Source organism: Pezoporus flaviventris, unplaced genomic scaffold (assembly GCF_033815535.1).
Source record: "Pezoporus flaviventris isolate CSIRO_AGI_PZ_B2104156 unplaced genomic scaffold, CSIRO_AGI_Pfla_v1 ptg000015l, whole genome shotgun sequence".
In the NCBI taxonomy this organism is placed as follows: Eukaryota; Metazoa; Chordata; class Aves; order Psittaciformes; family Psittacidae; genus Pezoporus; species Pezoporus flaviventris.
The window spans coordinates 37287817-37313832 of NW_026892563.1; the positions used below are offsets into that span (position 1 = coordinate 37287817).

Sequence of the window (26016 nt, forward strand, 5' to 3'; positions counted from 1 at the left end):
TGCCCACGTGACCCCGGCAGCACCCTCCTGACGAAGGCAAAGGCCGGCGGTTTCCCTGGCAACCACTGCGGCGTCTTCCGCCTTCTCCGCCGCCTACGGCGAGCGACGAGCGGCACAAGAGGCCGGCGCCGGCGGCAGGTGAAGCGCAACCCTGCCCCGCCGCGGAGAGCCCGGGGCTGGGGAGGGCGGGCGGAGGTGGCTCCGGGCACTGGGACCTCTTCCCCAGGCAGAACACCCCCCTTCCCAGTAACGGGGTAGGGTGCGGGGCTTGCGGGCTCCCCCCTGCACCCTGCTTCAGGTGATGCGGCTGCAACCGGGAACCCCAACACCAGCGAGTGGGTGATGTGGCTTCTGCCTCCTCTGCCCAAGGGAGGGTGCAATATACACACGGTGTGTCCCTAGGACAACAGGTAACAGCCTCAAGCGGCACCAGGGGACGTTTAGATGGAGATGAGGAACAATTCCTTCCCCAAAGGGTGCTCAGGCATTGGAACAGGCTGCCCAGGGCAGTGGTGAAGTGACCACCCTTGGAAGTGTTCACACACCGTGTAGACAAGGCCCTCAGTGACATGGGTTAGTGGTGGCCTTGGCAGTGCTGGGGAGCGGTTGGACTGGATGGTCTTAAAGGTCTTTTCCAGCCTGGTTGATTCTGTGATTCGAAGTAAAGCAGTCAGCAAGTGAGGATCAGGCACTTGTACACCCACTGCGTAGCTCAGACCATGTCTGAAAGCTTGGGCTTCAATGAGCTTAAATGGAGCTCCTGCGCTCATGGGCAGAGGGTAGACAGAAATTAAAGCCTATTAATGCTTACTCTAAGGGGGGCTGCAACAGAAGGGTGCAGTAATGGGATGTATCTGGCCTGTGGGGCTACACGTTTAAAACACTTTTTGTTCTTTACCTGCTAAATACTTTAGCAAGATCATGCCGAGTCTGAAATGGAGGAATCTAACACACCACCAGCTGCTGGAACATCTAAGGACTGGGCACCTGGAGCTGAATCCCCACCTTCACTACCTGGTTCTCAGGACCGGTCACCTGGCACTGATTTTCCCACATCCTCTATGTGTGAAACATCAGACCAGCCAAAAGTGTACGAAGACCCCTTTGAAGTCTCTGCTAAGTACATGGAGAAACACAAAATCCTGAAGATATTTCAGGTGAAATTTCCCTTTCCCTTCTCCTCTTTCCAGAGGCTGGCTTGAGAAGTTTGGCCTAATGTTAGCTTGGACTAAATTATCCCTTACCTGGATCCCTCCTTGTCCTGTGCTTTCTTGCATGTAAACTTAAGAAATACAGTAGAAAAAGGACTCCTGGCCATCTCTGGGGACTGAAAGAGATGCTATTGTTGAAGCAGAAAGTGCACACCACATCTGCCCAAGGATCAATTCTTCTTTCCTTCTGTCTGTCTCAGGAGATCACAGAAAAACTGGTGTACGAGAAGCCCGATGACCCCTTGCAGTTCATGTTGGTTCAGGTATGGTGCCTTGCTGAGGCTTGGTGGGGACTGTCTTGTTAGGGCCACAGCAGAAAGGCACATGGTCAACCCATGACTATTTGTCTCACTCCATGTCTGCCCTGTCTGGGAGGGAGAGAAGCACAGGGCAGGAGCAGAGTGCTCAGGGTGCAAGGGACCACAGGTGCTCTAAAAGGAGGCAGAGGAGAGGTATAGGAGGGTGGGTGTGTGGAAGAGTCTGGATGATTGCTACCTGAGACGTGAAGGAAGCTTAGGGACAGAGATAGGGTCCCTCTGTGTCCCTGGTGACCCTTTTTAATCTCCCTCCATCCCACGCTGGGATATATCATGCATCCCTGTTTAGGAGATCTGTCTGCTGTCCCTGCAATATTAAAATAAAGCACAGGAAATTCCATCACTGGAGTGAGGCAGTAGTCTGGGAGTTAGTTAGAATTGTGGGGAGCTTCATGGGGAAAGGAGGAGGTTAGAGGAAAGGGAGCAGAGAAAGAGTCTTCTCCTTCACTGCCCTCTAGTCAGTCAGGGGGATCACCAGCTTTGTGATTTGCTGCTGGGGTTCATGCTGTACTGAATGCAGAACCTGCAGGGGAATGACAAGGTCAGTTCTGGGCACCAGTGGTAAGGAAATAGGCTCCCAAATGACCCTTTTCCTTTTGCTCAGGTGCAGTCTATGATAAATGCCAGGGAGGCAGGCACATCAGAGGGAATGTTGGAGGAGGACGAAGATGAGATGTTTCTGGAAGAGGTCCTGTGAATCTTTTGGCTGCTACTAACCTTGCTATTATGGTATTGCACAGGGCCTTCATATCACCTTGCTCCTATAATCATTGCCAGTAACTTGAAACAGGTCTGCTTGTGTCTCTGACTCCTGATTTTTCTGTTCTGCATGATTGTTTAAATCCTGAAACCAAGTATTAGTTTGGATGCACAAACTCAAATCCTACAGTGTGCACGGGCCTGCATGCACATATTGCACATCTCAAAGAGGCAGGTCTGCTGAACTCCTATGCAGTCTCTGCATACAAATACATAAATTCCACATTTGGGTCACACCCAGACTTTGCTCTTCCATGCAGAGAAACCTCACAGCACAGACAATGGAAGGACAAAAGCCAGTAGAAATAAAAAGCAGCCCTGGATGACCCACAGTCCTCTCCTTTTTCATGCTGCATTGCTGGCTTACTGTCTGCAGCTATGCAACAGCGCAAGTGCCCATCTAATACTTTGGGAGGCTGGGTCTGTGGCTTTCTCACTGCACCCAAAATTCCTCTGATGCAAGAAGCTGTCTGTCTGCTTCTTCCACACACTGGGCACAGCTGCCTTACCCTTAACCATCCCTGCTGGGTTCCAAAGCTCTGCTTTTTGTGGTTAGCCTGCTTGTATCATTACAAGTACAGTGTCTATTTTGATGGCCAGAACAGTAAAGCAACAGTTGCCTGCACCCTCTGTGGCTTCAGAAGACATTACTGCTCAGGAATGTGGGAGGTGAATAAAACTAAACAAACCAAAACCAAGTGCTGGCAGCCCAGAGAATTCAGAGTCAAGGTACACTTTGCAAACATGTCAGTTGAACGGCTTTGGAGTCTCAAAACAGAGTCTACATTTTCATACTCCCCAAGTGTCTGTTTCTACCCTGTAAAGAAACTCTGTCTTTCTTGTCTCTTGCCTGAAGATTATTGAAAATGTGCACCAGAGCATACTGTTATTTTGGCTTCAGTTAATGTGTATGTGCAGTAGATGCCAGGGAGTCTTTTGTCACTACAGACTTTTCTCTTTTTTAGGCAAGTGCTCTAATTTCATGACGGATGGTAGTGTATTCCCAAATGACTGTCTCTATGGCTATGAAGAGAGCACCATAGAAACTTATCTCCCATCTATCTATTTTCAGCTAAAAGCCTGATGATTAGGTTGTGTGATACTCCACAGCAGAACTTAGGCCCAAAAAGTCTGGGAAAAACAGAGGCAAGGATTTGGCATACAAATTCTGTGTCTGAGAAGAGTTGCCTTTCAGTCTAAGGTTCTCAAACAGGATAAGTTAACTCATGTGTTTCCAGGTTAGAGGCAGGTAAGCACCCCTGTCACTCACAGGGCAAGAAGGTTTTCAAGGTTATTGTGAGTCTAAAGATTCAATTAAGATCTTCATGGGTTTTATAAGAGGTTTGATGGAGACTTAGGCATGTGGAGCAGTGAGATGCTTTTGAAAGCCCTACCTCAGCAACTGGAAGAATTGGACACTGAATGAAACAGAGAGACTGGTTGTTTTTCAATCTAATATATTTTTGGAATTTATAGGCTGCCATGTGCATACATGCACAGTGAATGTAAGGGAAGTGCTATTTCAGGCCTGTAAACCAGGAAATGCATGGAAGATGAAGATAGTGGCTGAAGACTACTCATCCGTATGGTCACTTGTCAGCACGTTGTCCCAAGAGATGGAGAAGTTGGCATGTCTCGAATTTTGTGGAGGAACAGGATTAGGGTGCTTTGGGGTACAGGCTTAGCTGTGAATTTCCTGTTTCTATCATTTGTGTACTGTATTTTATGTATTATATGTACTGAGAACTGTTGTTCTCTTTTACTTATGAAAACCTGTTGACTTGTAATATATTCTGGGACTATAGGTGTATGCCTTCAACATCCTGTCAGCATTAAGGGAGTTATGCAAGGAAAGATCCTTAATTTCTCTGTCAGATAAGTTGAAGTGAGCTGGAAAGCAGTCTTCTTTTGCAAGAGAAGCCCTACCCAGTGCTCCTCAGCAATCTCAGGACCAAAATCTTCCTTTGGTGGGCTGACCACCTTATCTCACACTGACACTGACCACCTTATCTCACACTTATCTCACACTTCTTGCTGAGTGGTAGCAAGAAGTCCTCCCAGTGCATGTAAGAGAGAGCAACTGCCTTCTCTGTTTCTCAGGCCTCTAAGATGATTTGTTTGTATTTTGAAGTGCCTTTTTTTTTCCAAGGAAAAAAGTCCAGGACCTCAATTTTACGACAAATAAAAAGCATCCTGCAGAAGGTGTGCAGATTATTGTGTTTAAGTCAGTGCCACAGAGCTGTCCTTGTTGATTTGCTTCAGTTTTGCTGAATTATAGAATCATAGCACCTTAGAATCATAGAATCAACTCAGCTGGAAAAGACTGTGAAGACCATCAAGTCCAACTGTTACCCCAGGACTGCCAAGATCACCACTAACCCATGTCACTGAGGGCCTCTCTAGAAAAATTCTTCCGCACATTAAGGCACTAATGCACCACACTGTTGGTGTGCTTTTCCGTGGTGAAGAAAAGGAGAAAGATTAGATTTTAAATGGAGACATTTATTGTAGTCTGAATTTCAAAGTGACAGTGCCTTTTCCATAATTTCTTTCCCAAACCACTGGATCCGTGTTTCTTCTTCATAAGTGGACATTTATCAAGACGACATTAAACTGTCATTAAATTTCTTGCCTTGGGTGCTCCAAAGGAATTAACAGTTCATTGTGTGTAACTGAAACTATTCCATATAAGTCCTTACAGCACACTAGTCACAGTATATTTGAATGCCCTCCAGTAGTGTGCTAAGCAACGTGACTAACATCTGTTGTTTGTTCTTTCTCCTCTCCACCAGGGAGATGCCCGTGCACTGAAGTACATTCTTTCTAAAAGGCTGGTTTGGGTTTCTTACCCACACCTGTGTATTGCTGCGCGCTTCTAATGGACAGGAGTAGGTCATGGAGTGGGAGGTGGGGAGGTTGGAGGTAGTTAGTAATTCCCAAGGATGTTTCCTCTGTCATTTAAGCTGGGCACTGAGAAAGTGGAGTATTTTCACAGGCAAGATTATTTTGTTGATCCATGGACTGTCACAGAAGTGTGACATCCAGTTCAGCTGCCAAAGAGCATGGTGTTATGGTGCACACACCCTTTGTGTTGTACTCACCCAGAAGCAGGGTGCAGAAGGGCCAACCAGAATGAAAGTGTAGTCACCATGCCTTGGATCAAAACATCCATTTCTTTTTCTGCCATCTCTGTATGGAGCTTAAAATGTCTCAGATGCCCTGAGCATGCTTAAGTTGCCTGTGTACTGCTGCTAACCAGTGAAAAACAAAATGATGTTGTAACTCTGATTAAAGATCCTTTGAAAAGTTCACACAGCCCCTGCTCTGCTTCTTAGTTAGGTGGAGGGCACAAGCAAGATAGCTCTTCAATGGCCAGCTACTTACAGCATGAGACATTTCATTGTGACTCAATGGGTATGAATCATTGCTAAATAACACCAACTTGAAGTTAGTTTAATGCCATTGATTTCAAAGTTTCACAAGCCTGTGAAACTCAAAGTAGGCAGCAGCAACTATTCAGGGCTTCTGCGTCTGAAATGGAAGAAATTAACCACTGTTTTGTAAAGCCTGACAAAGAGCTTAGCTCAAGAAGGAGCTCAAGCTGACGACTAGAGAATGTGGGAGTTCTTAGAAAGGGAATACTTCAGAGCAGATTGGTCAAACCCCATCTGCATGCCTTCAGTTGTATTCAAGGAAAAGCTTCTCTTGACCATTCTTTGAGCCAGTTGAAACACAGAAGAAAAAGAAGAAACATTCCCTTAAGGTCAGGCATCAGTACCCATGGCTGCATTTCTGTTTTGCGACTGCCTTCAGGGAAAACATTGATGTAGCAGCATCAAAAAGGCCATGCCTCAACATAAACAAATGAAAGGGGGAACTTTGGGTTGCTGAGGTGACATGGGTTGAATGAACAGTCACTTGCCGTCTTCTCCTAGGGAAAGGTAGTGGGCTGGAATGTCACTGCAGAGCAGCTGAAGTTAGGCAAAGCAATCCCTACACATACTATACACATAATATACACATAATTCAAGACTGGGAATTGACTGCAGACACCACAGTAGTTGGTCTGTATTAGAAAGAGCTGGTGTGAACGATTGGAGTGGGTCTTCCTTTCTCCCTTAAGACTTTAATCTCAATTCCCCATGCAACTCCTCTCCCAGGTGGGAAGAGCTCACCCTTTGTCACAGCCCTTGCTGCCTTCAGGCACTAGGAAGGTTGTCTCCATGTTGTATTCATTCAGGAGTCTGGGGTAAACTTTTTATCTTCCAGTGTAGAGAAGAGGAAAAACTTCCTAAACTGCAGTGACAAAATACCAAAGAAGAAACACACTATGAGATGGGGTCACTTGGTTTTTGTGTTGTTATATAATTTGAGACCAAAATGAACCTTTTGTTCATTGTCACTTATTAAAGTGGCAAGAGATGGAGGAACATGAGGCTACGTAGAGCCAGACTTGTGGAGGTGCACAGCTATCTAGCACAGTTCACAAGTGAAAAGGTAGGTGTTGTAGCTGAGGGAGTGCAGCACCCAGTTTATACTGTCCATAAAGCTTCACTGTAAACTTACAAGCTCTTAAGGCAAATATCTTATTTGGAATCATGCTTAAAATGTCTTCCTACAAACTAGGAGGCAGGATCCATATTAGGTTTAGGGAGTCTGTAAGAACAAGAGGTCACCTCTGACCTTCCTCCTTCCCAACTTTCAGCTTGTCTTCTAGTATAAAACAGGAAACAAAAGTGAACGAAGACGTGGAACAGCACAATTGTTTGTTACTGGGAAAAAGGCATACCATACCAGCCCTTGAAGGAAACCACTTCCCACCTTGAGTCGCTTCTGGTGTTGGACATGAGTAGACATCAGGGAGAAGGCTATATTAAATGCAGGCAAGTGGTCAGAGAGCCAACAACAGCGTCTCCAAGTTGCACAAACACCAAGAACACCACAGGAGTCCCTTTGAAGAGCAGAGCGATGCCTGCTCTATCCCACTCTTGTTTAAGCATCCCCTTGGATCTGGCATAATATCCTGCCTCTTTTCAAGGAGATGCAGGGAAGGGCAGTGTGCTGGATCCCCACAGTACTGAAACCAAGTACTGCCCATTGGAAAACCCAGCTTTTGGTCCTGTTGTTTGAATCTATGGTAACATAACAGAGCTATCTTGAGAGACTCCTTGACCATGGTATGATGCCATGATGCTGATATGTGTTTGACGTGGCAGATAGGAGTGTATATGGGAGAAGCTCACCTGCTGTTGGGAGCAACAGCTCCCTACTTTTTGCCCTATTAGAAGTCTAAATGTTTTCAAATGAAGAGCAAAGCTCTTCATGAAAAGTAAGAGCTGAGCAGGCTCCAGCACAGCTATATGAAGAATTATTTTTCTAAGGCACCTTTCATAGGTGTCTTAGCAGTTGTTCATAAGCCTTCCTGTCTTTTCAGAACTCGTGTTGAAAAACTACGCTGGAGCAGTAGGTTAAAAAGCATCTTGAAGAAAAAGGATGAAACTTTATCTTTCCCATGTGTGCCCATGCGAGGGCAGCACAGACCGGCTGAGCTTCCGCTAAAGGCTAGTAAGAGGCAGGTAGGCTAACTCTAAAGAGTGTACGTCCAGCCACGGAGTAGAGGAGAAAAGGTCCATGCAAAAGGGCTGGATGGCCCAAAGCACCGCTCCATCCATCACGCACCTGAAACCAAAACCCAGTTACGGATGGGTACAAGTCTGAGTGGGTCAAACCCCAGGTACATGACAGGGTCCGAGTCTCAGAGGCTTCTCAGGAAAGTTTCCAGGTCCTTACTGAAACCTTAGAAGAGTGTTTGAGAGGAAGAGCATTGGACAGTGCCTACAGTTCTATCAAATCAATGAGTCATGTGTGTGAGACATCAACCACACCCTTGCCAAAGCACAGGCTGTCACCCCACGGGTACTATAAACTCGGCCAGGGCACACATGCTATTTATTTCCATCCCAGTGCCCCTAAACATTGCACCAGCCAACACCCCTTTGCTATTCCCCTTTCCTCTGGCTGCTGAGGTGCTTGCAATAAGGCTCTAGCTTGACTGTCCTCCCTCTTTCTCTTCGGTGCTCCAGCCCTGTGGCAAGATGGATGGTGGAGATAAATGAGACATGTGCTTGCAGCACTTGGCTTGCTGCATGTTGGAAAGTGGATAGTGACAAGCAAGCGTATGTAGATGGCAGTGCTCTGCTGCCAGCCTGCTACAGCCTCCCACACCAGAAGTAGCTAACGCAGAGGAGGGAAGCAGGATGGATTTGGGAGGGATGAGTTATCCCCAGATGCCTTTTAATAATGAGCTGGAACAATTAATATGAACAAATCTGTTTGCCCCCTTGCAAACAAAGTAGTAAAGGTGCCCAAACAAGACCTCTTCTTTCTACCATGTTGTGGCTTGTGACTGACACAAAGGATCTTGGAGGAAAGGGTTTTAACCATCAGCAAGAGCAATGCAGTCACTACGTCCAGACAGAACAGCTTGTTCCCAGTGTGTTAGATGAAGTTCAACTGAACCACCAGCACCAAAAGTCCATCACAGTGCCAAGGCCAGTCAGGAGACGGGACCACATCCTAATAAATATATTGACACTGACCTATGCAGTATTCCAGAGGCCAGAAAGCTCTCAACCATACAGAGACACTTTCTAAGCAGATCTTCTCTGGACATTGTCAGCTTTTTAAAGAAGCTATCTAAAACACAAGCAGAAAGTTTGTCTTCTCAAAAGTCTTATGTCCTGAATGTATTTTGTAAGATCTCAGGCAATGTGACATTCCCAGCCTTCTGTGAGCCTTCCATGTGGTCAGGCTCCCATTCAGAGTGTGCTGGCCTGCCCTCATCTCACAATGAGATTCAAGGGGAAGCCACGTCCCATTTACTGACCCTTTTTACGCCATCAAGGGTGTTGGCTGGGCAACGCCACTCTTGAAGGGCTTGGCTCCCCTCCCCTGCCTGGGGAATGTCCATGGTGGGAGGAGAGCCAGGGCAGGGTTTGACCTCCAGCACCCCCCAGGCACCTCTGTGCTTATCTTCTGGTCCCTGAACATACAAATATGTGACTTGTGGGCTGCTGAAAGGCCAAGGTGAGATCAGCTCAAGGATGCAGATCTTTTGGTCTAGGTCTTCCCTTGCAGAAGTTAGCCTCAGGCCTGTGAAGATGCTCTCCTATGAGTTTCCTTTGTAGCTAGCAAAGGAAAAGAAGGATCCTCAGGGTGAGATTTAGAGCCCAAATCTCTCTCACTGTGTACAAGAAGGCAGCCTGAGGGTCTTCTTTATTCAACAGCAGTAGCAGCCAGCAGAGGTTAACCTTTATGAACATCCACTGTTTCTCTAATCTTCTGGGTTGCGACCACTGAGAAAGGGAGCCACAGCAGTGGCCTGATTGTTAACAGTGGGGTACCGAGATTTCATTTCTTACTGCCTTTACCACATGTGCAGATTCCACTATGAGCAGTGGAATTTTCAGGGGGAAGCAGTTCCCTGCCTGAACCCAGTTCTTTACCAGACAGAGCAGCTTCCTCCAAGTTCTTCATCCTTGCTGCCTGTGAGGAGAAGAAACAGTCCCTTCTGAAGGGCTGAAAGTACAGATTTTCATGTAATCACATGATTCCAGTAGCTTGGGCTTTATGAAAACACCCAAAATTGCAAGTCTTAACAACACCAAAATACAGCCACGGTTATAAACTCATGAATAAATCCACCCTACAAAACGAGGATAAAAAAGGTGTATCCCTCTCCTTCCCCAAAAGATTAAGAAACCTCAATCTTTGAGAGAATCACAGAATCACAGAAAGTGAGCTTTATTGCACTCTTCTTAGGAATGGAGAGTGCAATGCCATGTTCAAGGGTGGATTATGCATTGCCAAATGCAAATCCCAGGATTACCAGCATCACAAAGGTGCCTGTATCTGAGTTTTCTGTACTGCTCTTCACCAAGGTACCTGAGGTTTTAGAAAGAAGTTACTTACTGCATTCCATGTTATACTAAATATATACATACAGGCCTGCTTTTTCAGGCTATATGTTTGCAGACCTAGCCCAGCGACCCTGTGGTTTATCCTAACCCACTATAATTAGCCCATGGTCGTTGCTAACGGTATGCCATTTGTCTCTCCACACTCAGCACTGTTTGGTAAACAATTTCAGGCACAGGGTTGCTCTCCCCTGATCTCCCTAGGTGGTGTTCACTTGTTTATCCTGCACACCCTGCAGTTACTCCTCTCTCTTGAGGCTGGGAGCTATAGAAGTGTCAAAGAAAGGGCAAAAATGCTGTAGGAAGGGGGAGGCAGCTGCAGCAAAAGCCAGGACGTGGCTCAGGAGACAGCAGGCAAGGCTGGCTTGAAGCCAGGCCAGCTGCAAACCCAAGGGACATCTGTCCCCCATGGCTCACATCCTCACCCCCCCCCGTGTGGATGCACTGAGACGGGAGAGAAGGCGTTCATGAGGAATTCCCTTCTCCTCCACAGAGGAGCTGGCCCCCAGCCATGGCACATGGAGGGTCTGGGTGGCAGGCACGAGCCTGAGACCCAAATCTGGCCGAGGGAAGGAAGGTTGAACTGTGGAGGAGGAAGCAGCTGTTTGCAGCCCTCCTGAGAATGCGGGAGCAAAGCCGGGGGGCAGGCAGGAATTGGGGCTGGTCAGGGGGAGGTCACTGACTGTGGTGGCGAGGATGGGACTCTGCCATGAAAGGTGCCCTCATGGGCAGCGCCTGTGCAGCATACTGCAGCAGGGATGCTCAGATGCCCTCCTGGCAGTGATGCTGTGCCTTGCTGCTGTACGCTGCCAGAACCATCATCCAAGAAGTCCTCTCGAACCAAACAATGTGCATCCAGCTGAACCTGTGCATGGGTCTTACATGAGCTTAGCCAACACTGCAGCCATGCTGCTCGGATGTGGAATTTCCTAACTGTGAGATCTGATCTTCCCATGCAACATCGCAAATGCAGTTAGGAGACTCCTGTTCATGGATAGGAGTGGTTCCTTCGTGATGCTGGCATGAGGCAGTCACAGGAATGACACCTGGGACCCTGCTGCTTTGGCCATGACCTCCATTTCCTCCTTGTGTGCTTTGTCCCTCCCTAATTCCTCCCTCTCACATTCTTAAACCATTATTTCCATGCTATGAAGAAAAAAATCAAACTATGTAGGAAGGGTATTCTTAGAGTAGGAGCAGGGCCAGCCCATTGGAATTGCCCACAGCATCTCATCAGCCCTTTTCAGCATCTTTATTCTCACTTTGGGCATCCTCCAGCATCCCCAACCTGCCAATTCTGAGAAAGCACAGCATACTTTGTGACAGGCGTGTTCTCACATTGCCCTGTCATGCAGAGAGCACATTGCTATAGTCAAGTGATAGAGCTCCTGAGAAATCTCATTTTACATCCCCATCTGAAAATGGGCCAGGCTGTGGCCTCAGCATCTGACTGTTCCTCTAGCAAAACCCCAGATCGCAGCGCGTCTTCACTCCCAAGCCAGTACTTTGACTTTAACTCACATATAAACAGAGGTGCGTATGGGTCTATGTATGGATACATGTGAGGAAAGCACATACATTAATGGATTTGTATATGTGCATGTGTGTGTATGTACATATGGCTCTGTGAGGGGGAATGGGTGTGCACTTGTGAGTCTGTAACTTTTGGAATTGCAAGAGCTTGCACAAATGTATGGGTCTGGTTATGTAGAGGTGTTGGCACAGATCATCTGAAGTATGCCAGCGCAAGCACAGACCTAACAGGGGAGGCTAAAGCAGCCACAGGCACCTCACTGGAAGTACCCATGGTGGCACTTGGGCTTCCCACTGCATGGTTTGTCTCCCCACTGCATGCCCTTGTTCAGGTCTCTGATGCTCTGCTCTGCACATGTGTTCATGCAAGCTTGTAGTCTCAGCCACACCAGGGCTGCCAAAAGATGTGGTGGTGAATGCACTGAAATAGACTTCACATGTTGTAGGGAGCACAAACAATGGGCAAACAGGTCTGAGTTATTTACGTCCAGACAAATCTGCATCCTTACTCTTGAACACCCAAATGACAAGCTTATTGTCCCTGTCTACTGGATCAGGTTGGCTGCAATGGCTGTATCTTCTTTTGCATGTTGCCGTGATACCTCATGGAGCTGGAAATGTCAAAAGCCAGGCTGAAATCTCATAGGGATCTTACAGGAGAGCTGGATCTCTCTTCAGCTGTCTCCAAATACCGAGGAGATCCATGAAAAGTTCTCACTAATTTCCCACAAGATAGTCACAAGGATGGCTACCAAGGAGATATATAGATATTCTTCTGACGTTTGCTTTTGATTTATGAAGGGCTCTAAAAACATCACCCTTCCTAAGGCCATTATTCATTTGGCTGGTTTTTGCACCAGCAGATGAAGAACCCCAAGCACAACCACCTGCACTTCTGCCAGAGATGTGCTCACGGCTCCAGTAATGTGAATTATGGCTTTTGGCAGACCTGTAGAGGAGTCAGTGAGGGAGAAGAAGGTGAGAGACGTTCCTTTTCTGCTGTGTGCCTCAGCCTTAGCCCCTCTCAGTTCATTACAGGCCAATTAATACATGACATATATTAAATATGTCCATGCTTGACTTTGCTCTGTCTTAAGAAGCCTGAATGTGTTAAAAATCCCAAGGAAATGCAATAGTCTCCCCACTTTCCATGTTCTCCACAGTTGTCTTGCAGGGTAGCCAACGCCTACACTTGTGTTTCCAAAGAAAATCAAAAGCTAAATGAAATTAAAATGGATCCAACCCAAACCACTGGATTCTCCCCATGCAACATAATGAAATGAAAACGCTGGCATTATTTTACTCTTTCTTTTTTCCTAGTCAGCCCATTCTTCTTATACCCACATTCAAGCAGCACTCCAGCAACCCTAATACTTGCACTTAAGTCCTTCCAACTTGCCCATCCTCTTTAAAGTTCAAGTGTCTCCTACAGGTGAGTCACTCACCCACCCTTTGGAGAGTGTAATAATAGACATTTTTTGGAGCTCTGTGCTTTCAGCACAACAGCATTCCGATACGATCTAAGAATCACAGAGACACCCTCCGGTCCCAGAGGCACTGGCGAACAGGTTTGGCTAGAAAAAAATAGTTTTCCTCATGTGATGGGCACCCTACCAATCACAAAGCACTTTCCTCAAGCCATCCGGGCTCTTTAAAGCCCAGTGGAGGGGTGAGAAAAGGGGCTTTTTCAGCTCTGGATGTGGGTCGGGATTGCTGTTGGGAAGCATCACAAGAAGAGAGGGGTGAGTGCTTTGCTTTGGTCATCGTCTTCCTCTGTTAGGAGGAAAGGAGGCTTTTAGGTTTAATGTTTGGTATTTTAGCCCCTGGGCTGTGTTTAGTATGTGGGAGTCTGGTACCTGGCTAAGGTTAACTGCAGAAGATAATATTAAGTATTTCATCCTTCTTACCTCAGGCTTTGTCTTCTTTATGGCTCTTTTAATCTGTTTCATATTTTCTCTCCTGAAGACTGGGGAGAAGGGAATGGGAAAATTAAATGTGTTGCAAAGAGTGTAAAAAAAGCAGGGATTTTTGCAGGGAAAGATGATTCCTGTAATTCCCCCTCACTTGTGAAAATAGGAAAGGCAAAAAAAAACCCACTCAGCTTGTTTTGGCTGTGCTGATCTAATGAGGGAGAGAGGAAAAACCTACCTCCCAGCTCTATTTCCCAGGTAATTATGCTTGATGATGATTTACCAGCCACTCCACCATTCACACAGGCTTCATTTCACAGCAATCCCTCTCAAAAGGAAACTTAATTAGTTTCTGACCCCTGCTTGATGCCGAGCTTTGGTTTTGCTTTATTTTCCTCCCCTGGTAGCACAGAATAATTGGCTGGCTCTTCCTTTCCTGAGCGTGCTTGACTCCTAGTGCACAAGCCCTTCTCTGTCAGAGGTGGCTGCATTTTGATACACGTGGAGCAATGGGGGAAGTCCGGCAGGGCAGGAGGAATGTGTGGGGTTGTATGCTCTGGAGCTGTTTGCTTTCCAGTAAGTAAACAAGTGATGAATCGACACTTGTAGAGCGTTTGGCTTCTTACAGCAGTGTCCCAGCAGCTCGTCAATAACGTATTTAATTGCATCCTCTTTAAAACTGTGTAACTCTGAAGATGGCCCAGGCACTTGGACATTATCTTCTCTTTAAGCCCTTTAAGGGATATATTTTCTGCTAAAACGGTTGGGAGGAAAAAGGAAGGTTTATTATTGCTGTTTGGCCCCTCAGGGCATCAGAGTCTAGAGCAGGTCAGGTCTGTGTCTCATAGAGGCTTCCCGTGGCACTGGCATGGGCACTGATGCTGGCACAGCACCTTGGGCAGCAGTTCCACCCCACTGGCTTCCCTCCATCAGTGCCCCAGCCTCATCTTGCTCATGCCTGTAGAAACATGCTCTGCAGCTGAGCACAAGGGGCAGGAGGTGTGGGGCCCAGGTGGGTGCGGGATGAGGTTTCTGCCGTTGGATGGGTTTGTTTAGTTGCGCTCGGGTGGTGCGGAGCCCGTCAGCCAAGGTATGTGGAGTACATGAGTAATAAAACAAATGTGGCCCTTGTCTCTGCCTCCTTACACAAGGAGGTGAGTGCAACGCCCTGCACAGGGGCGCTGAAGCGAAGGGAAGCCCCTGTAAGTCCCTTTGATGTGCTGTGACCTCCATAAGCAGGGTGCAGAAGCAAATGATGCTCACAGGGTTGTTTTTGGACACTCCTTAGTCACAATGCTGGATACCACCATGAAAACTGGTACAAAACACAAGGTAATCAAAATGCAACCCACTTCTGCATGGGACAATGCCAAACCAGTTCTTACCCACTAAGGTTTTTTGGATGGAGATGGAGTAGGACTAAGCTAAGCAGGCAGCGTTCATCTCTAAGGCTATTGAAAACCTGTCCCACTCTGCAGAAAGAGTGTGGAAGCTTCAAAACATCAATAATCCCAATGTGTGTGAGGGTTGAACAACAGAGACTGAATCCTGCTTGAATCCAGGAACTGCTGTGTGTAGGGCTTCCTCTGAGAGCTTAACTAGGGCTGTCACCTAAAATACAAGGGCAGAAGCCAGTCTCTGCAGAAAGGAGAGTCCTTTTCAGCTCCCAAAGTTGTGCTGCATGTCGTGCAGAGCCACTCTGAGCAGAGGAAGGGAGAAGAGATGAAGAAAGCTACAAGGACATGAAAATAACAGGTCCTGTGCAACTTGAGGAAGAGGGGAAAAGAGGGCTACCACTGCTCCTGGGCTCTGATGAGCTCAGCTGGACCTTTATGGGCATCAGGAGTGCATTGAGGGTTTGAAGGCAGAGAAGAGGGGAGATGTTGGAGTCTGAGTTCTGACCAGGGCATCAGGAAGATGAAGAACTATGTGCTTCAGGAGGGACATAGGTTTTCCTGGTACAATGGGAGCAACAGACATCTTTCCAAAGCTGCTTGTAGCATGGAGCAAAGTGTGTGGCAGTGATAACTGAATACCTGGGACCTAGATGGGTTATGACTAAATTATAAGCTCCACAAGATGTGCTGAGGAACACTAGGTCCATGCAAGTTCGAGGCTGAAATCCCAGGAACTGGTCACCTTCTTGAGTGCAGATTCTGGATAACAATTGCATCCAAAGCTCTGATCTTCTCAGGGGTTTCCCTGAAGCCCCCAAGAAACTGCATTTGGGTTGCAAAACTGATCCCAACCAGCCTCAAGGAAGTCTCCTGCACCTCCCAACTGATCAGTGTCCGCAGGCAGGAGCTGCTGGTTCCTGTCTCAGGGGATGGGAGGAGGACTTCAGCTCATGTCACACCCAAGGCCTTGGGCAAGCCAGCCAGGGTTTGCCTCATGTACCAAGTGCTGTGCGAGATGCTCTTGCTTAACACAGCTTAGCTCAGAGTCATAAGGAGCAGGCAGCCTATGGAAAGACCCAGATCCATTACAGTGTGTATTGTTAGGTCTACATTAAAGGCTCTTCCTTCCCTTTTCCTCTTCTTGGACTCTGCTTCTCCCGCCCCGCAATCCCATTGCATATAAGTAAGGTACTTGAGTGCCTTAAGTTCCTTAGAAGCTTGTCACCATCCAGCTGATATCTGTGTGGTGAGGACTGTGTGCAGCTTTCCTCCCAGCGACAGTAGCCTAGGAGATGGGCTTGCCCCAGGACAAGAGGTTTGCTAACTTGGACTGGTGTGACTGCATTAATACCTGCCCAAGGAAAGGGAAGAGTGAACCAGGTCCTGCCTGCCATGGAGGAGAAGAAGGCCAGCCTGTGGGAAGGAAAGCTCATGGACTGGGTGGACAGCCCACGTACAAGGTGTTGCTACACTGCAGGGGGGTCTGTAGGAGAAAAAAGGAGGGAGAAAGAGCTTTCTGCAATATTAAGGAAAGGGTTGTGGGTTTGGTAATCACTCTTGGTGTGATCTGTCATGCCAGCCACATGGCACACTCAATCCTGCTGTCTTCACCTGCTTTTCCATGGAGTAGTCAGAGTTCACATGCCTGCATTCAAGCAGGGAAGATTTCCTTGCTTTTTTGGACTGACCTCTCACTTGGGGTGTCTCTTAGTTAGCAATAAGTAAAGGCTTTTTGAAATTCTCTTGAGTTTGCAGCACAAAGATCCATGAACCAGGCAGTGGTGTCCCCAGTTTTAAGATGAGTAGAGGACCACCATCCATCTCAGGTTTGGCAGACTCCACAGTGTTGTATTGTAGATCACAGGTAACCAGACATTGCCCAGACCCAGATTTGACCTGCAAGGCTGTTCTTTATTCCCCCCAAGCATTCTGGCTGGTGAACAAGTTTGTTAGGGACAAAGCTTCAGTTGAAGTTGTGAGCCTCTCATTTCAGATACAGAGCAATACAGGTACAGGTATCTTAGGCTGGCCTCCTTTGGAATAAAAATGTCTTCTCACCTTGGAAATGACAGCCATCCCCAGTCACATTATCATGGGAAAACATTTATGTGGTCTTCTGTTTGTATAATGGTGAGAGCACTGGAGATGTCTCTCCTGGGTCAGTAATCCCAGCAAGAGGAGGCACTAGTGCAGATACTCTGGCTGTTCAAGCTGCTTGTCCTGTGGTCTGCTCAAGTTGGGCCCTCTTTAGCTTTTCTTTCACAGCTTGTATTTTCTTAACCACCCAGCAAATGCAACTGTCTTGGGATTGGGTTTCCCCCCCTGTCTCCATGCACACATGTGCTCCATCCCTTTGAAAGAAGGACTTGGTTGGCACTGGCATCTGGGCTTGTTTCTCCAAGAGGTCTCACGCCTCTGACTAGTGCCTTTATGCTGCTCCCTGTGGAAGGGGGTGAATTCAATGTGAGGTGCCTGGCCGCAGCCTGCAGGATATAGCACTCTCAGGAATTTGCTGGGAATGCTATTTGGCCTGGGTCCCATGAGCCAGCTGCAGCCTGAGCTGCTCCATCCCTCCCTTGCACCTGACTGGGAATGGGTGTCTCAGCTCTAGTTCCTGGCATGGGTGGGAGATGGGGCTACTCTTACACTAAGTTGCTGCCAAGCTGTGTGCTATAGTTATATGTGTAGGGTACTGCTAAAGCACTGTGGTTTCCAGTTTGGTCCTGTTGGTAGTGCTGGCCAAAATTAACAGCCAGGAGGGTGTACAGCACATCCTTGGATAAAGCCAGCTTCTCTGGAAGAGGAGCAAGATGAAGGCACTGAACTTGTCCACTGTCCATCTGAGTGTAGCTGGTGTTTCTAACCAGATGGAAATGCAATGCCATGGGCTGATATTTGCATAGGTGCTGTTGTGGTGATGAAAACCGTACCCAAAAGGAAGCCAAAGATACTGCCCCTGAGTGGTCCCAATCTTCTGTAGCTCAAATATCAGAAAGAGTTTGTTACCTGTTTCACACCTGGGGAAGTTTCTCCTCTGTAACTGCTATGAAGCAAGGGTTGGGAGGTGTACAGAAAGGCTATCAGGTTCTGCCTATCCTTCTCCTTAGGGATAATATCTATTTCTTAGTGAAGCCTATTATACTGGTCTAACTGAAGACTGTCTTTGGATTTTCCCAGGTTGCATGAAGAACTGAGGATGGCAAAAAGTGATGGCATATGCATCTTGCAGGGTCTATTAGTCTTTGGGAATGTGGTCATTGGGGTAAGTGAAGTGGAACAAGTATGGGTGGAGGCTTCCTTCTAGTATGACACTTCTTAAAACAGCAGTTCCCAGCCATGAAATCCTTCTTCATGCATTAATTCCACACATAAGTACACCAGTAATGCATAGAGGAGGGGTAAAGGAGAGCTCTGTTAGCTCATGAGTTGGGTGGTGAGGCGACACCAAGGGACAGCAGGGGCTGATCCACAAGACCAACATGAGTTTTAGGTGAAAATCTCTTGCTGCTGACCAACATCTTCCCAGCCACCTCCCTCCATATAGTGATGGGTAAGGTTCTGTTGATTCTTTCTTAACATCCTCAAATCCTAGGTCTGGTCTCTGAGGTCTAGGCTGGCTGAGTTTTGTCTGCAACTCTCCTGTGAAGGCTCAATACAAGAGATTGTAGAGCTGGGCAGAGGAGAAGTTGAGTAGCTCCTGTTTGACAGGAAGCTGAATGAAAGAAAAGTGGTCTCCATCTTTTTCTGTCTCTTCTGTTTCTTTGGGGAAGCTCGATCTAATGGATTTCCTGAACTTGCACTTTTCAGATGTGCGGCATTGCCCTGACAGCAGAGTGCATTTTCTTTGTTTCTGATCCCCATGGTCTCTACCCTCTGCTGGAAGCCACAGAAAACGATGACATCTATGCTGCTGCCTGGATTGGCATCTTTGTTGGCTTTGCACTCTTTGTTCTGTCTATCCTTGGTATCATTGGAGTCATTAAGTCCAACAAGACCTTGCTGCTTGTGGTAAGTGTGGCAATGTTTGCCTGCCTATTGCTGCCAAACTGACAAAATGATGCCTTAGTTTCCCTGCTCACCTTAGTAATCACACGTTGAGCAAAGACAGCTTCTACTAGTGGTAAGGAGCCAAAGGTTCTTCTTGATCATGGCTTAGTGTCCCACATGGTGAGGACACATGCTTGAGAAGCTCCTAAATCAGGCTGAGGGAATGAATGGTGGTAGCCACAATGGAGGTTTAAGCTGACTGGCTTGACTCTGACCTTGCCCTGAAGCAATGCAGAAGCACTTGTGCAATCAGATGTAGCTGGGATGTGGTTTAGATCCTTGTTTCTCCCCACCGGTTACTGACTTTCAGCTGTCCCACACCATTCAGTTAAGGAGCTGATAAGTAATCACTTCTGTACAAGGCATTAGTATGTGTTAGTATACCAAATAAGGGTTCAATTGGGAACATTAGACATCAGCAGGCAGGCAGAAATTACAGGGGTGGGGACAGAGAGCTTTGGCTAAGGCAAGAACAATGTTAAGGTGTGAACAAATCTCTGTACAATTTCTCTCTTAGTCCCTTAGGTTGGCAGTGATTGGTGCTTTCCTTAACGAAGGGTAGAGCCGAAACCTCAGGAATCAGCTCTCTCTTGGATTAATGTGGGATGGCAGGCTGTCTGTTTTAACCAAGAGACACTTAGAGATCTGAAATCTTGTGCCATGAGCTGGCCAGCAAACAGATGAGGGAAGAGAATTCTCTTACCTCTGAATTTTGGTGTCTTGTCTGAAACCCAAGGCTGTGGTACAGGAGAGAGTACAAGGGGCAGAAGCTGGGGTAAGAAGGAAATAAATGCCTTGAATCCAAGAAGATCACTGTAAATAGTGGGAGGAGAAATAGAGACATGAGAACACGAAGAGGAAAACTGGAAAGGTTAAAGAGATAGTGCTGAGAAGGGAAGAGAAACAGTGAAATAGACTCTAAGCTGATCCTCAGGATCTTTTTTCATGAAGGATCTTTGTTCACGTAGTACCAATGCCGAGGAAATCTCATGATGCAAGATCAGGAGGATCTGAAAGACACCCTAAATTGCACCTTCTGCTTCTCCAAAGTACAAGCTCTCCTGATAGGAGTGAATGGCTTCTTGCTAAAAATCTTATAGCTGGCAAGTGGAAGAGGAAGGAGGAGACATCGCACAAGCATAAGTCGCTAATGAGATGCAACAAAGAAAAGGGCAAACGTTATTCTAGGACATATCAGACAAAACATTTTCCATGAAGGCAGGGTGATATTAATGCCATGAGCTGATGAGATCTTGTCTGGGAGAGGCAGAACAAGTCCAGTCATACACCTTCAAGGAAGCAGAAGAGAAGGGCTACATGAATGTTCAGGGTATATAGAGGACTGAGGATAGGATAGCCTGGCCTCTGCTGCCTTGAATTGTATAATCATAGAATCAACTAGGTTGAAAAAGACTTTTCAGATTGGTTTCATGCTTAATCTTGAAAAGACTGCTTAGCTGTTCCCCCTAACTCTGCTGTCTGTCTCCCACAGTACATCATTCTGATGCTGATCACTTACGCATTTGAAATGGCTTCTTGCATCACGGCAGCGACTCACAGGGACTTTGTGAGTATTTCTTTCCTCAAGTATTCTTGCAAACCACATTGGGTAACGTTTCAGTTCCAGGGCACACGATGGTCCCTTTCAGTGCAGTAAATGGCTGGTGTGGTGATACAGTTTAAAGCAAAGAACTGCTGAGATAAAATAAGACCCCATGAGGAAACTCTCCAACATTATTATTCTAATCAAGGAAATTACTTTGTTCCTTTTAAAATAGCTTTGTTATTTTTAACACTTTAAAACATTTTCAACCTTGTAGTTAAGGAAATACCAGTGTGAGTTAGCTGAATCATCAATGCAGTGTTTAGTCTTTCAACCATAGACTGATTATCATATATGCAGAAGACAAATCTTCAGCATTGCCCTAGGCAGTGTTACTGGTGAGGGGAAGATTATATGGGTTGTTGGAGATACTGGTAGGGAGGGAAAATACTTGTGGTGCTTTAGTTCCAAGCAACATATCAAATGTAACCCCTATATTCTGCACATCTCCTGTGATATAACATCTGGTAGAGCCTGTTTAAGAGTCATGCTCAAGATCTATGTCTGTTGCTCCTCTGCTTCAAATGCTGCTCTTTATGTAAAACCGGGAGAGAAGCAGCATTCCTGTTCTCCAGGAAGACACTGAAATAAGCAAACAAACCCACCCCAAATAACACTATATTTGCTTTACATGGTCGCTTATTCAAATAGTTTCTGCAGTCTTCACCGTTTGGGTTTGTTTTTCTATAGCTCACTCCAAATCTCTTCCTGAAGCAAATGCTGGAGAGGTATAAGAAGTCAGAGCCAGACAATAACAATGACAAATGGATGATTGATGGAGTCACAGATACATGGGATAAAATCATGGTTCAGGTAATAATAACACAGAAATATCTCACTAATTACTAAATCCTCTGCAGCCCTGGAATTTCAAGTCCTCCTTGGGGCCACTCAGTAATGAAAGAGGATGGCATCTGCCTTGAACCTTAGAGAAAGTCCTGCCACCCTCCCTGCTTTGCTCGTTTATCAGACGGCAGACTGTCAAACGCAGGCACTCCAGAAATGTCCACTATAAATCTGTGGTTAATGCCTAACCAGCCGTGTGGAGGGCTCTGACCTGCTCCCATAAAGACCATTCCCTTCTCTTGCCCTGCAGAACCAGTGCTGCGGCGTGCATGGCCCCTCCGACTGGCAGGAGTACACGTCCGCCTTCCGCGCCACTCACAATGATGCTGACTACCCTTGGCCACGCAACTGCTGTGTTTTGGATGACCAAGGGTCCCCCACCAACCTCGATGGCTGCAAGCTTGGAGTCCCTGGCTACTATAACAGCAATGTAAGATCCTCTCAGCTTTTCACAGTTAACATGTGTTGGTCAAAAGCACCTTCCTGGAAGGGAAGGTGTTCAGAAGCTTTCTGGAGGAGAAGCAACACCTGTAGTATCCATGTTGCTGAACACAGGATAGGTTGTAAAAAGGCTTTCCTTATGGAGAGAGAGCTATTAAGAAAACTTGCCTAATGCCATCACTAAGAACTGACACCTCCAACATGTAGATGGACGGTAGCTAAATCAAACTTAGCCCAAAGGTTAGTGCACACAGTATAAGTGAGCAAGTCAATAGCTCTCCTCCTCAAGGTAGAACTTTTCAGTAGACAGGCTTGTCCTGTTCAGTCTTATAGGTCACGAGCATCAACTACTACACTAGTAAGCATTTCTAAAAGGTGTTCAAGATTCCAAATTTGCTTACAGCTTCTTGTTTCTGGAGGTCAGCTCTGTGTTGGCTAAGTTTGGTTATATATATATACTCGGCAAGTGGATAGCACAGGAGTGCCAGTCCTTGAAGTGTCTGAGATGGGCCTACTTTGTATTTGAAACTAGAAACAGGTACTCTATCTACAAGTTATCAATAAGCAATGTAGCTCCAGCTTGCCTTCTTGAGACCCTGTGAGCTACCCAAGCTGCAGTAGGAGAGGAGCCTGTCACCTCAGTCTCTCTCAGAGGTGGATAATCTCATCTCCCTGTGATACAAGCTCAGAGCTGCTGCTGATTCATTCATTCACGGTTGTCTTACAGGGTTGTTATGACGCTATTTCTGGGCCTGTAAACACACAAGCCTGGGGTGTTGCCTGGTTTGGTTTTGCCATCCTCTGCTGGACTGTGAGTACTTAATACTTGCCTCTATTTCCGCTTCTCTTTTCTTCCTAATCCACACCCAGTTGGGTGGAGGTGGATGACAGGGCTGACTCATTTAAAGGGTCTGCAGATTATAGTTATTCTTTCGTCACCAATCTGCTTGTAGCTGTTTCACTGACAGGGCTACATTTGCGAGTTCCTCTCCATTCTGGCTTCCACAAGGTGAGGAGCTAGATGGCCTTCCAGCCTTTTGTGGCTTGCTGCCGCCTCAGTAATGCAACAGAGCCAACACAGCTTGCAGATACTTGTTTGTGAAAGGTATTGGAACACCTAAACAGCAATCATGACAGATAATTCAGTTTGTAGTTCAAAGACTTTGTACGAGTGTTCTAAGTACTCAGGGTTCAGCAGCTTCATGACGGATAATCCCCAACGAGCTGAGTGATCCACTCAAGTAGTTATGGCTGCACATGCCTTCTTTCTTCACTGTGAAGCTTCTGTGCAGATAAAAAGCTTTAAGCTTCCTCTGCCTGAACAGACTTGGCTTATCAAGAATTTCTGTTGCTTTCTCCTACCAATAGGACCAAATGGGGCGGGGGGAGAGGTGGGGAGAAGGAAAAAAGGGAGCAGAGAAACCCAGTGGTCTTGTCATTTCAGTTCTTCGTCCTCCTTGGTACCATGTTCTTCTGGAGCAGAATTGACTACTGAAGGCCCGGTATCCTCAGCGCTGCCCTGAAGCACCATGTGAAACAGCATTTGTCTCCTGCTCCATTTCCCTTCTGCTATGGAGGATTTGAAGTTTTCCCACTACCTCTCCCATATACACTTTTGCCCTCTAAAAACTTGACACATATTGCTGACAACTCCAGGAAAGTATCTTCTTGTCCCTTATTTGCCCCTTGTTCTTCAGCCTTAATGCCTCCTGGCTGAGGCACAATCCTTCTTTCATTGTGCAAGAACTCCTTGGAGCATAAGATTAAGAAGTGATCTGATTTGCTCTATGATACCATCAGAAAGGAAAATGTCCATACACATTTGCTTCAGAAAAATTTCTCTCTAAAACAATGTTGAATGTAACTCATAATGCTAAAGGCTCCAGCAAGGGCTATGTGAGCAAAGCTGTAACCTCCTGTGACCAATAAAGACAGATGCTGCAAGAGAGAAGACTGCAGACCTCTCTAATCTATTTTATTGTTCAGCTTCTGTTCCTGGTCTCTGTCACCCCTTGCCTTAGAATAAGGTAGATTCTCAAAGAGTTTAAGTGTGTCAGCAGTAAAGCAAAGTCATGGATAAAAAAATCTGCTGCTCGTCAAGCCCTAAATCCAAGCCTGCCTCCTGTCACTGATGGAACTACTCCGTGTGCTCCTACCTTCAGAAGTGCCAGTCCAGGAAAAGCTCCACTTGCTAACAAGTAACTGCTTCAAAAAGCTGTTATGTACTTCACACAAGATTTGTGCAAAGTAAGTGGGGTCCTGTGCTGTAGTTGGCTTTATGAAAGTGGCTGTCTCAAGCCCTTAGATTACCACGCTTCTTGCTTCAGCTACCTACATGTGTATGGTCACATCCCCTCCGTACTTCTTCTTTCCACATACCCAGATCAGGTAGAACAAAAGGCAAATAATGACAAGGAATAACTCCTGTGAATAATGCAAGCAAGGAGCTCACTGAACCAAATCCAGTCCTTGCATCAACAGTTACAGTTCTTGCTCTGCTCAACAGAGGCTGTTTACTTTGGCCCAGACTGATCTGGTGTCTTTCCTAGTAAACACTTCAATAGTTACATGTGTCATGTGAAATATGCTCCTGTATAGAGCGTTTTAAGGTGAAGCCTCTTCCAAAGGTGCACTGGTTCAGGTCCTCACACTGGCCATCAGCCTTGATTCTTTGTTTTTGTATATTCACCGAAACACCAATTAAAAAGAAGTGGAAGTGAAATCTTTCTCTTGTTTTAGAGTGTGTGTTTGGGAAGGGAAAATGGTAAATGTCTGTATCTGGGACATGTGGGGCAGTGCAAAGGCAGGCTTTAAAATCCTGTATCCTGAAGATCAGAGTGCCACTGTGCATGGTGCTGCAGAATCTCTATAGCTGAATAGTCCCTTGCTAGGCTGCGGGGGGAGAGAAGGAGGCAGCTATCAGGGTGAATAGTTTGGGGAAGATCTAGGCCCCTGCAACATAGAAGGGTTTTTCTCTATGAGTGTGCCTTCAGAAAGGAAAATCCTAATGGATCAGCCACTTCACTGGTTCGGTGGCATGGTGACTGTCCTGGAGATGCCCCACTATTAGCAATTTCCATAAGGAAATCAGTCTTCAGCACTGTTTTTTGAGACTCAAGGCACGGATAGAGTGTGTGGACTGTGCATGTCAGTGGTCTGGGGCTTTTGGTGGGGGGAGTTTGGTGGTAGAGGATTTTTCTGTGTATGTTGCTGTAAGCTACAGCAATACCTAAACCTAAAGAAGCCTAAAGGGAACGACTGTCTGCCTAAGTTAGCCAGCAATAGCAAAGACTGGGTTCTCTGCTACTTGCCATGAACTCAAATCTCCACCAACCATAACAGCAGAGAGAAGAGAAATGGGGAAGGAAGGACAGTGCAGCCACAGAGCCTCTGTCCTTGCTTGACCAAACCCCTCCAATACCTCCTCAGTCCCGGCACCCTTCGTGGATAGCTGCTTTCCTGTGTAAAGTTCTCTTGCTCAAGTTATTTCTGGAACTCCAGTGGGTGCATTGACTGGCTGTGGGACTAGTAACACCTTCTGCATATGGATGTGGCTGGAGATATGACTTTAGGACCACAGCAGCAGGTAATGTCAAATACTGTTTTCCTCCTCTGGTCTTTTGCTTCAGACCCAGAGGTCTCTTCCTTCCTACTGCATCTAACTGTGGTATGATGATAGCGCTGCTCTCAACGTAGAGAAAATGCTGCAAGACTTTGCAGAAGAGGAACGGAGATTATTTTTTTACATTACTTTGCAAAGAGGTTTTGCACGATCAGCTGCAAAAAGCTGCAGTATTAACTGCTCCAACCAGTTGCAAGTGATACCATTGACCTATTGCATAAACAGCAGCTTAAGCTAATGAAGTTTCGGTTCTTCACTTTGCTTTCTGCTTCTTAAGCCTTTCCCTCACGTTGCACATTGTGATTTATGTTCTTAGAACACAAAAGCTGTGATTGACCTGGGCAATGGTGGATC

General features: G+C 46.5%; 1 protein-coding gene across 5 annotated transcripts; it reads left to right on the plus strand.

Annotated features, from left to right (window-relative positions):
• On the plus strand, positions 1–24762 carry UPK1B (uroplakin 1B). Of its 5 annotated transcripts, XM_061454129.1 has the most exons (11): positions 1–138; positions 915–1157; positions 1412–1474; positions 2133–2257; positions 18281–18365; positions 18911–19111; positions 20643–20717; positions 21444–21566; positions 21850–22029; positions 22768–22851; positions 23485–24762. In XM_061454129.1, the coding sequence occupies exons 5-11, from the start codon at positions 18300–18302 to the stop codon at positions 23533–23535; spliced, it is 780 nt and encodes a 259-aa protein (XP_061310113.1). In that variant the 5' UTR covers positions 1–138; positions 915–1157; positions 1412–1474; positions 2133–2257; positions 18281–18299; the 3' UTR covers positions 23536–24762. The 5 variants fall into 5 exon arrangements, with proteins under 5 accessions (XP_061310113.1, XP_061310110.1, XP_061310114.1 ...); XM_061454126.1 differs by lacking the exon at positions 2133–2257; XM_061454127.1 differs by lacking the exons at positions 1–138; positions 2133–2257 and adding an exon at positions 173–410.
• Positions 24763–26016: the final 1254 nt, after the last annotated feature.

Excerpts from the sequence above, each read along its gene's own strand:
- UPK1B (XM_061454126.1), top strand. The coding sequence starts at position 1,446 with ATGACCCCTTGCAGTTCATGTTGGTTCAG. Across the intron at positions 1,475-18,280 it reads TGCAGTTCATGTTGGTTCAG|GTTGCATGAAGAACTGAGGA; the intron begins GTATGGTGCCTT and ends GGATTTTCCCAG. Across the intron at positions 22,030-22,767 it reads CTGGCTACTATAACAGCAAT|GGTTGTTATGACGCTATTTC; the intron begins GTAAGATCCTCT and ends GTTGTCTTACAG.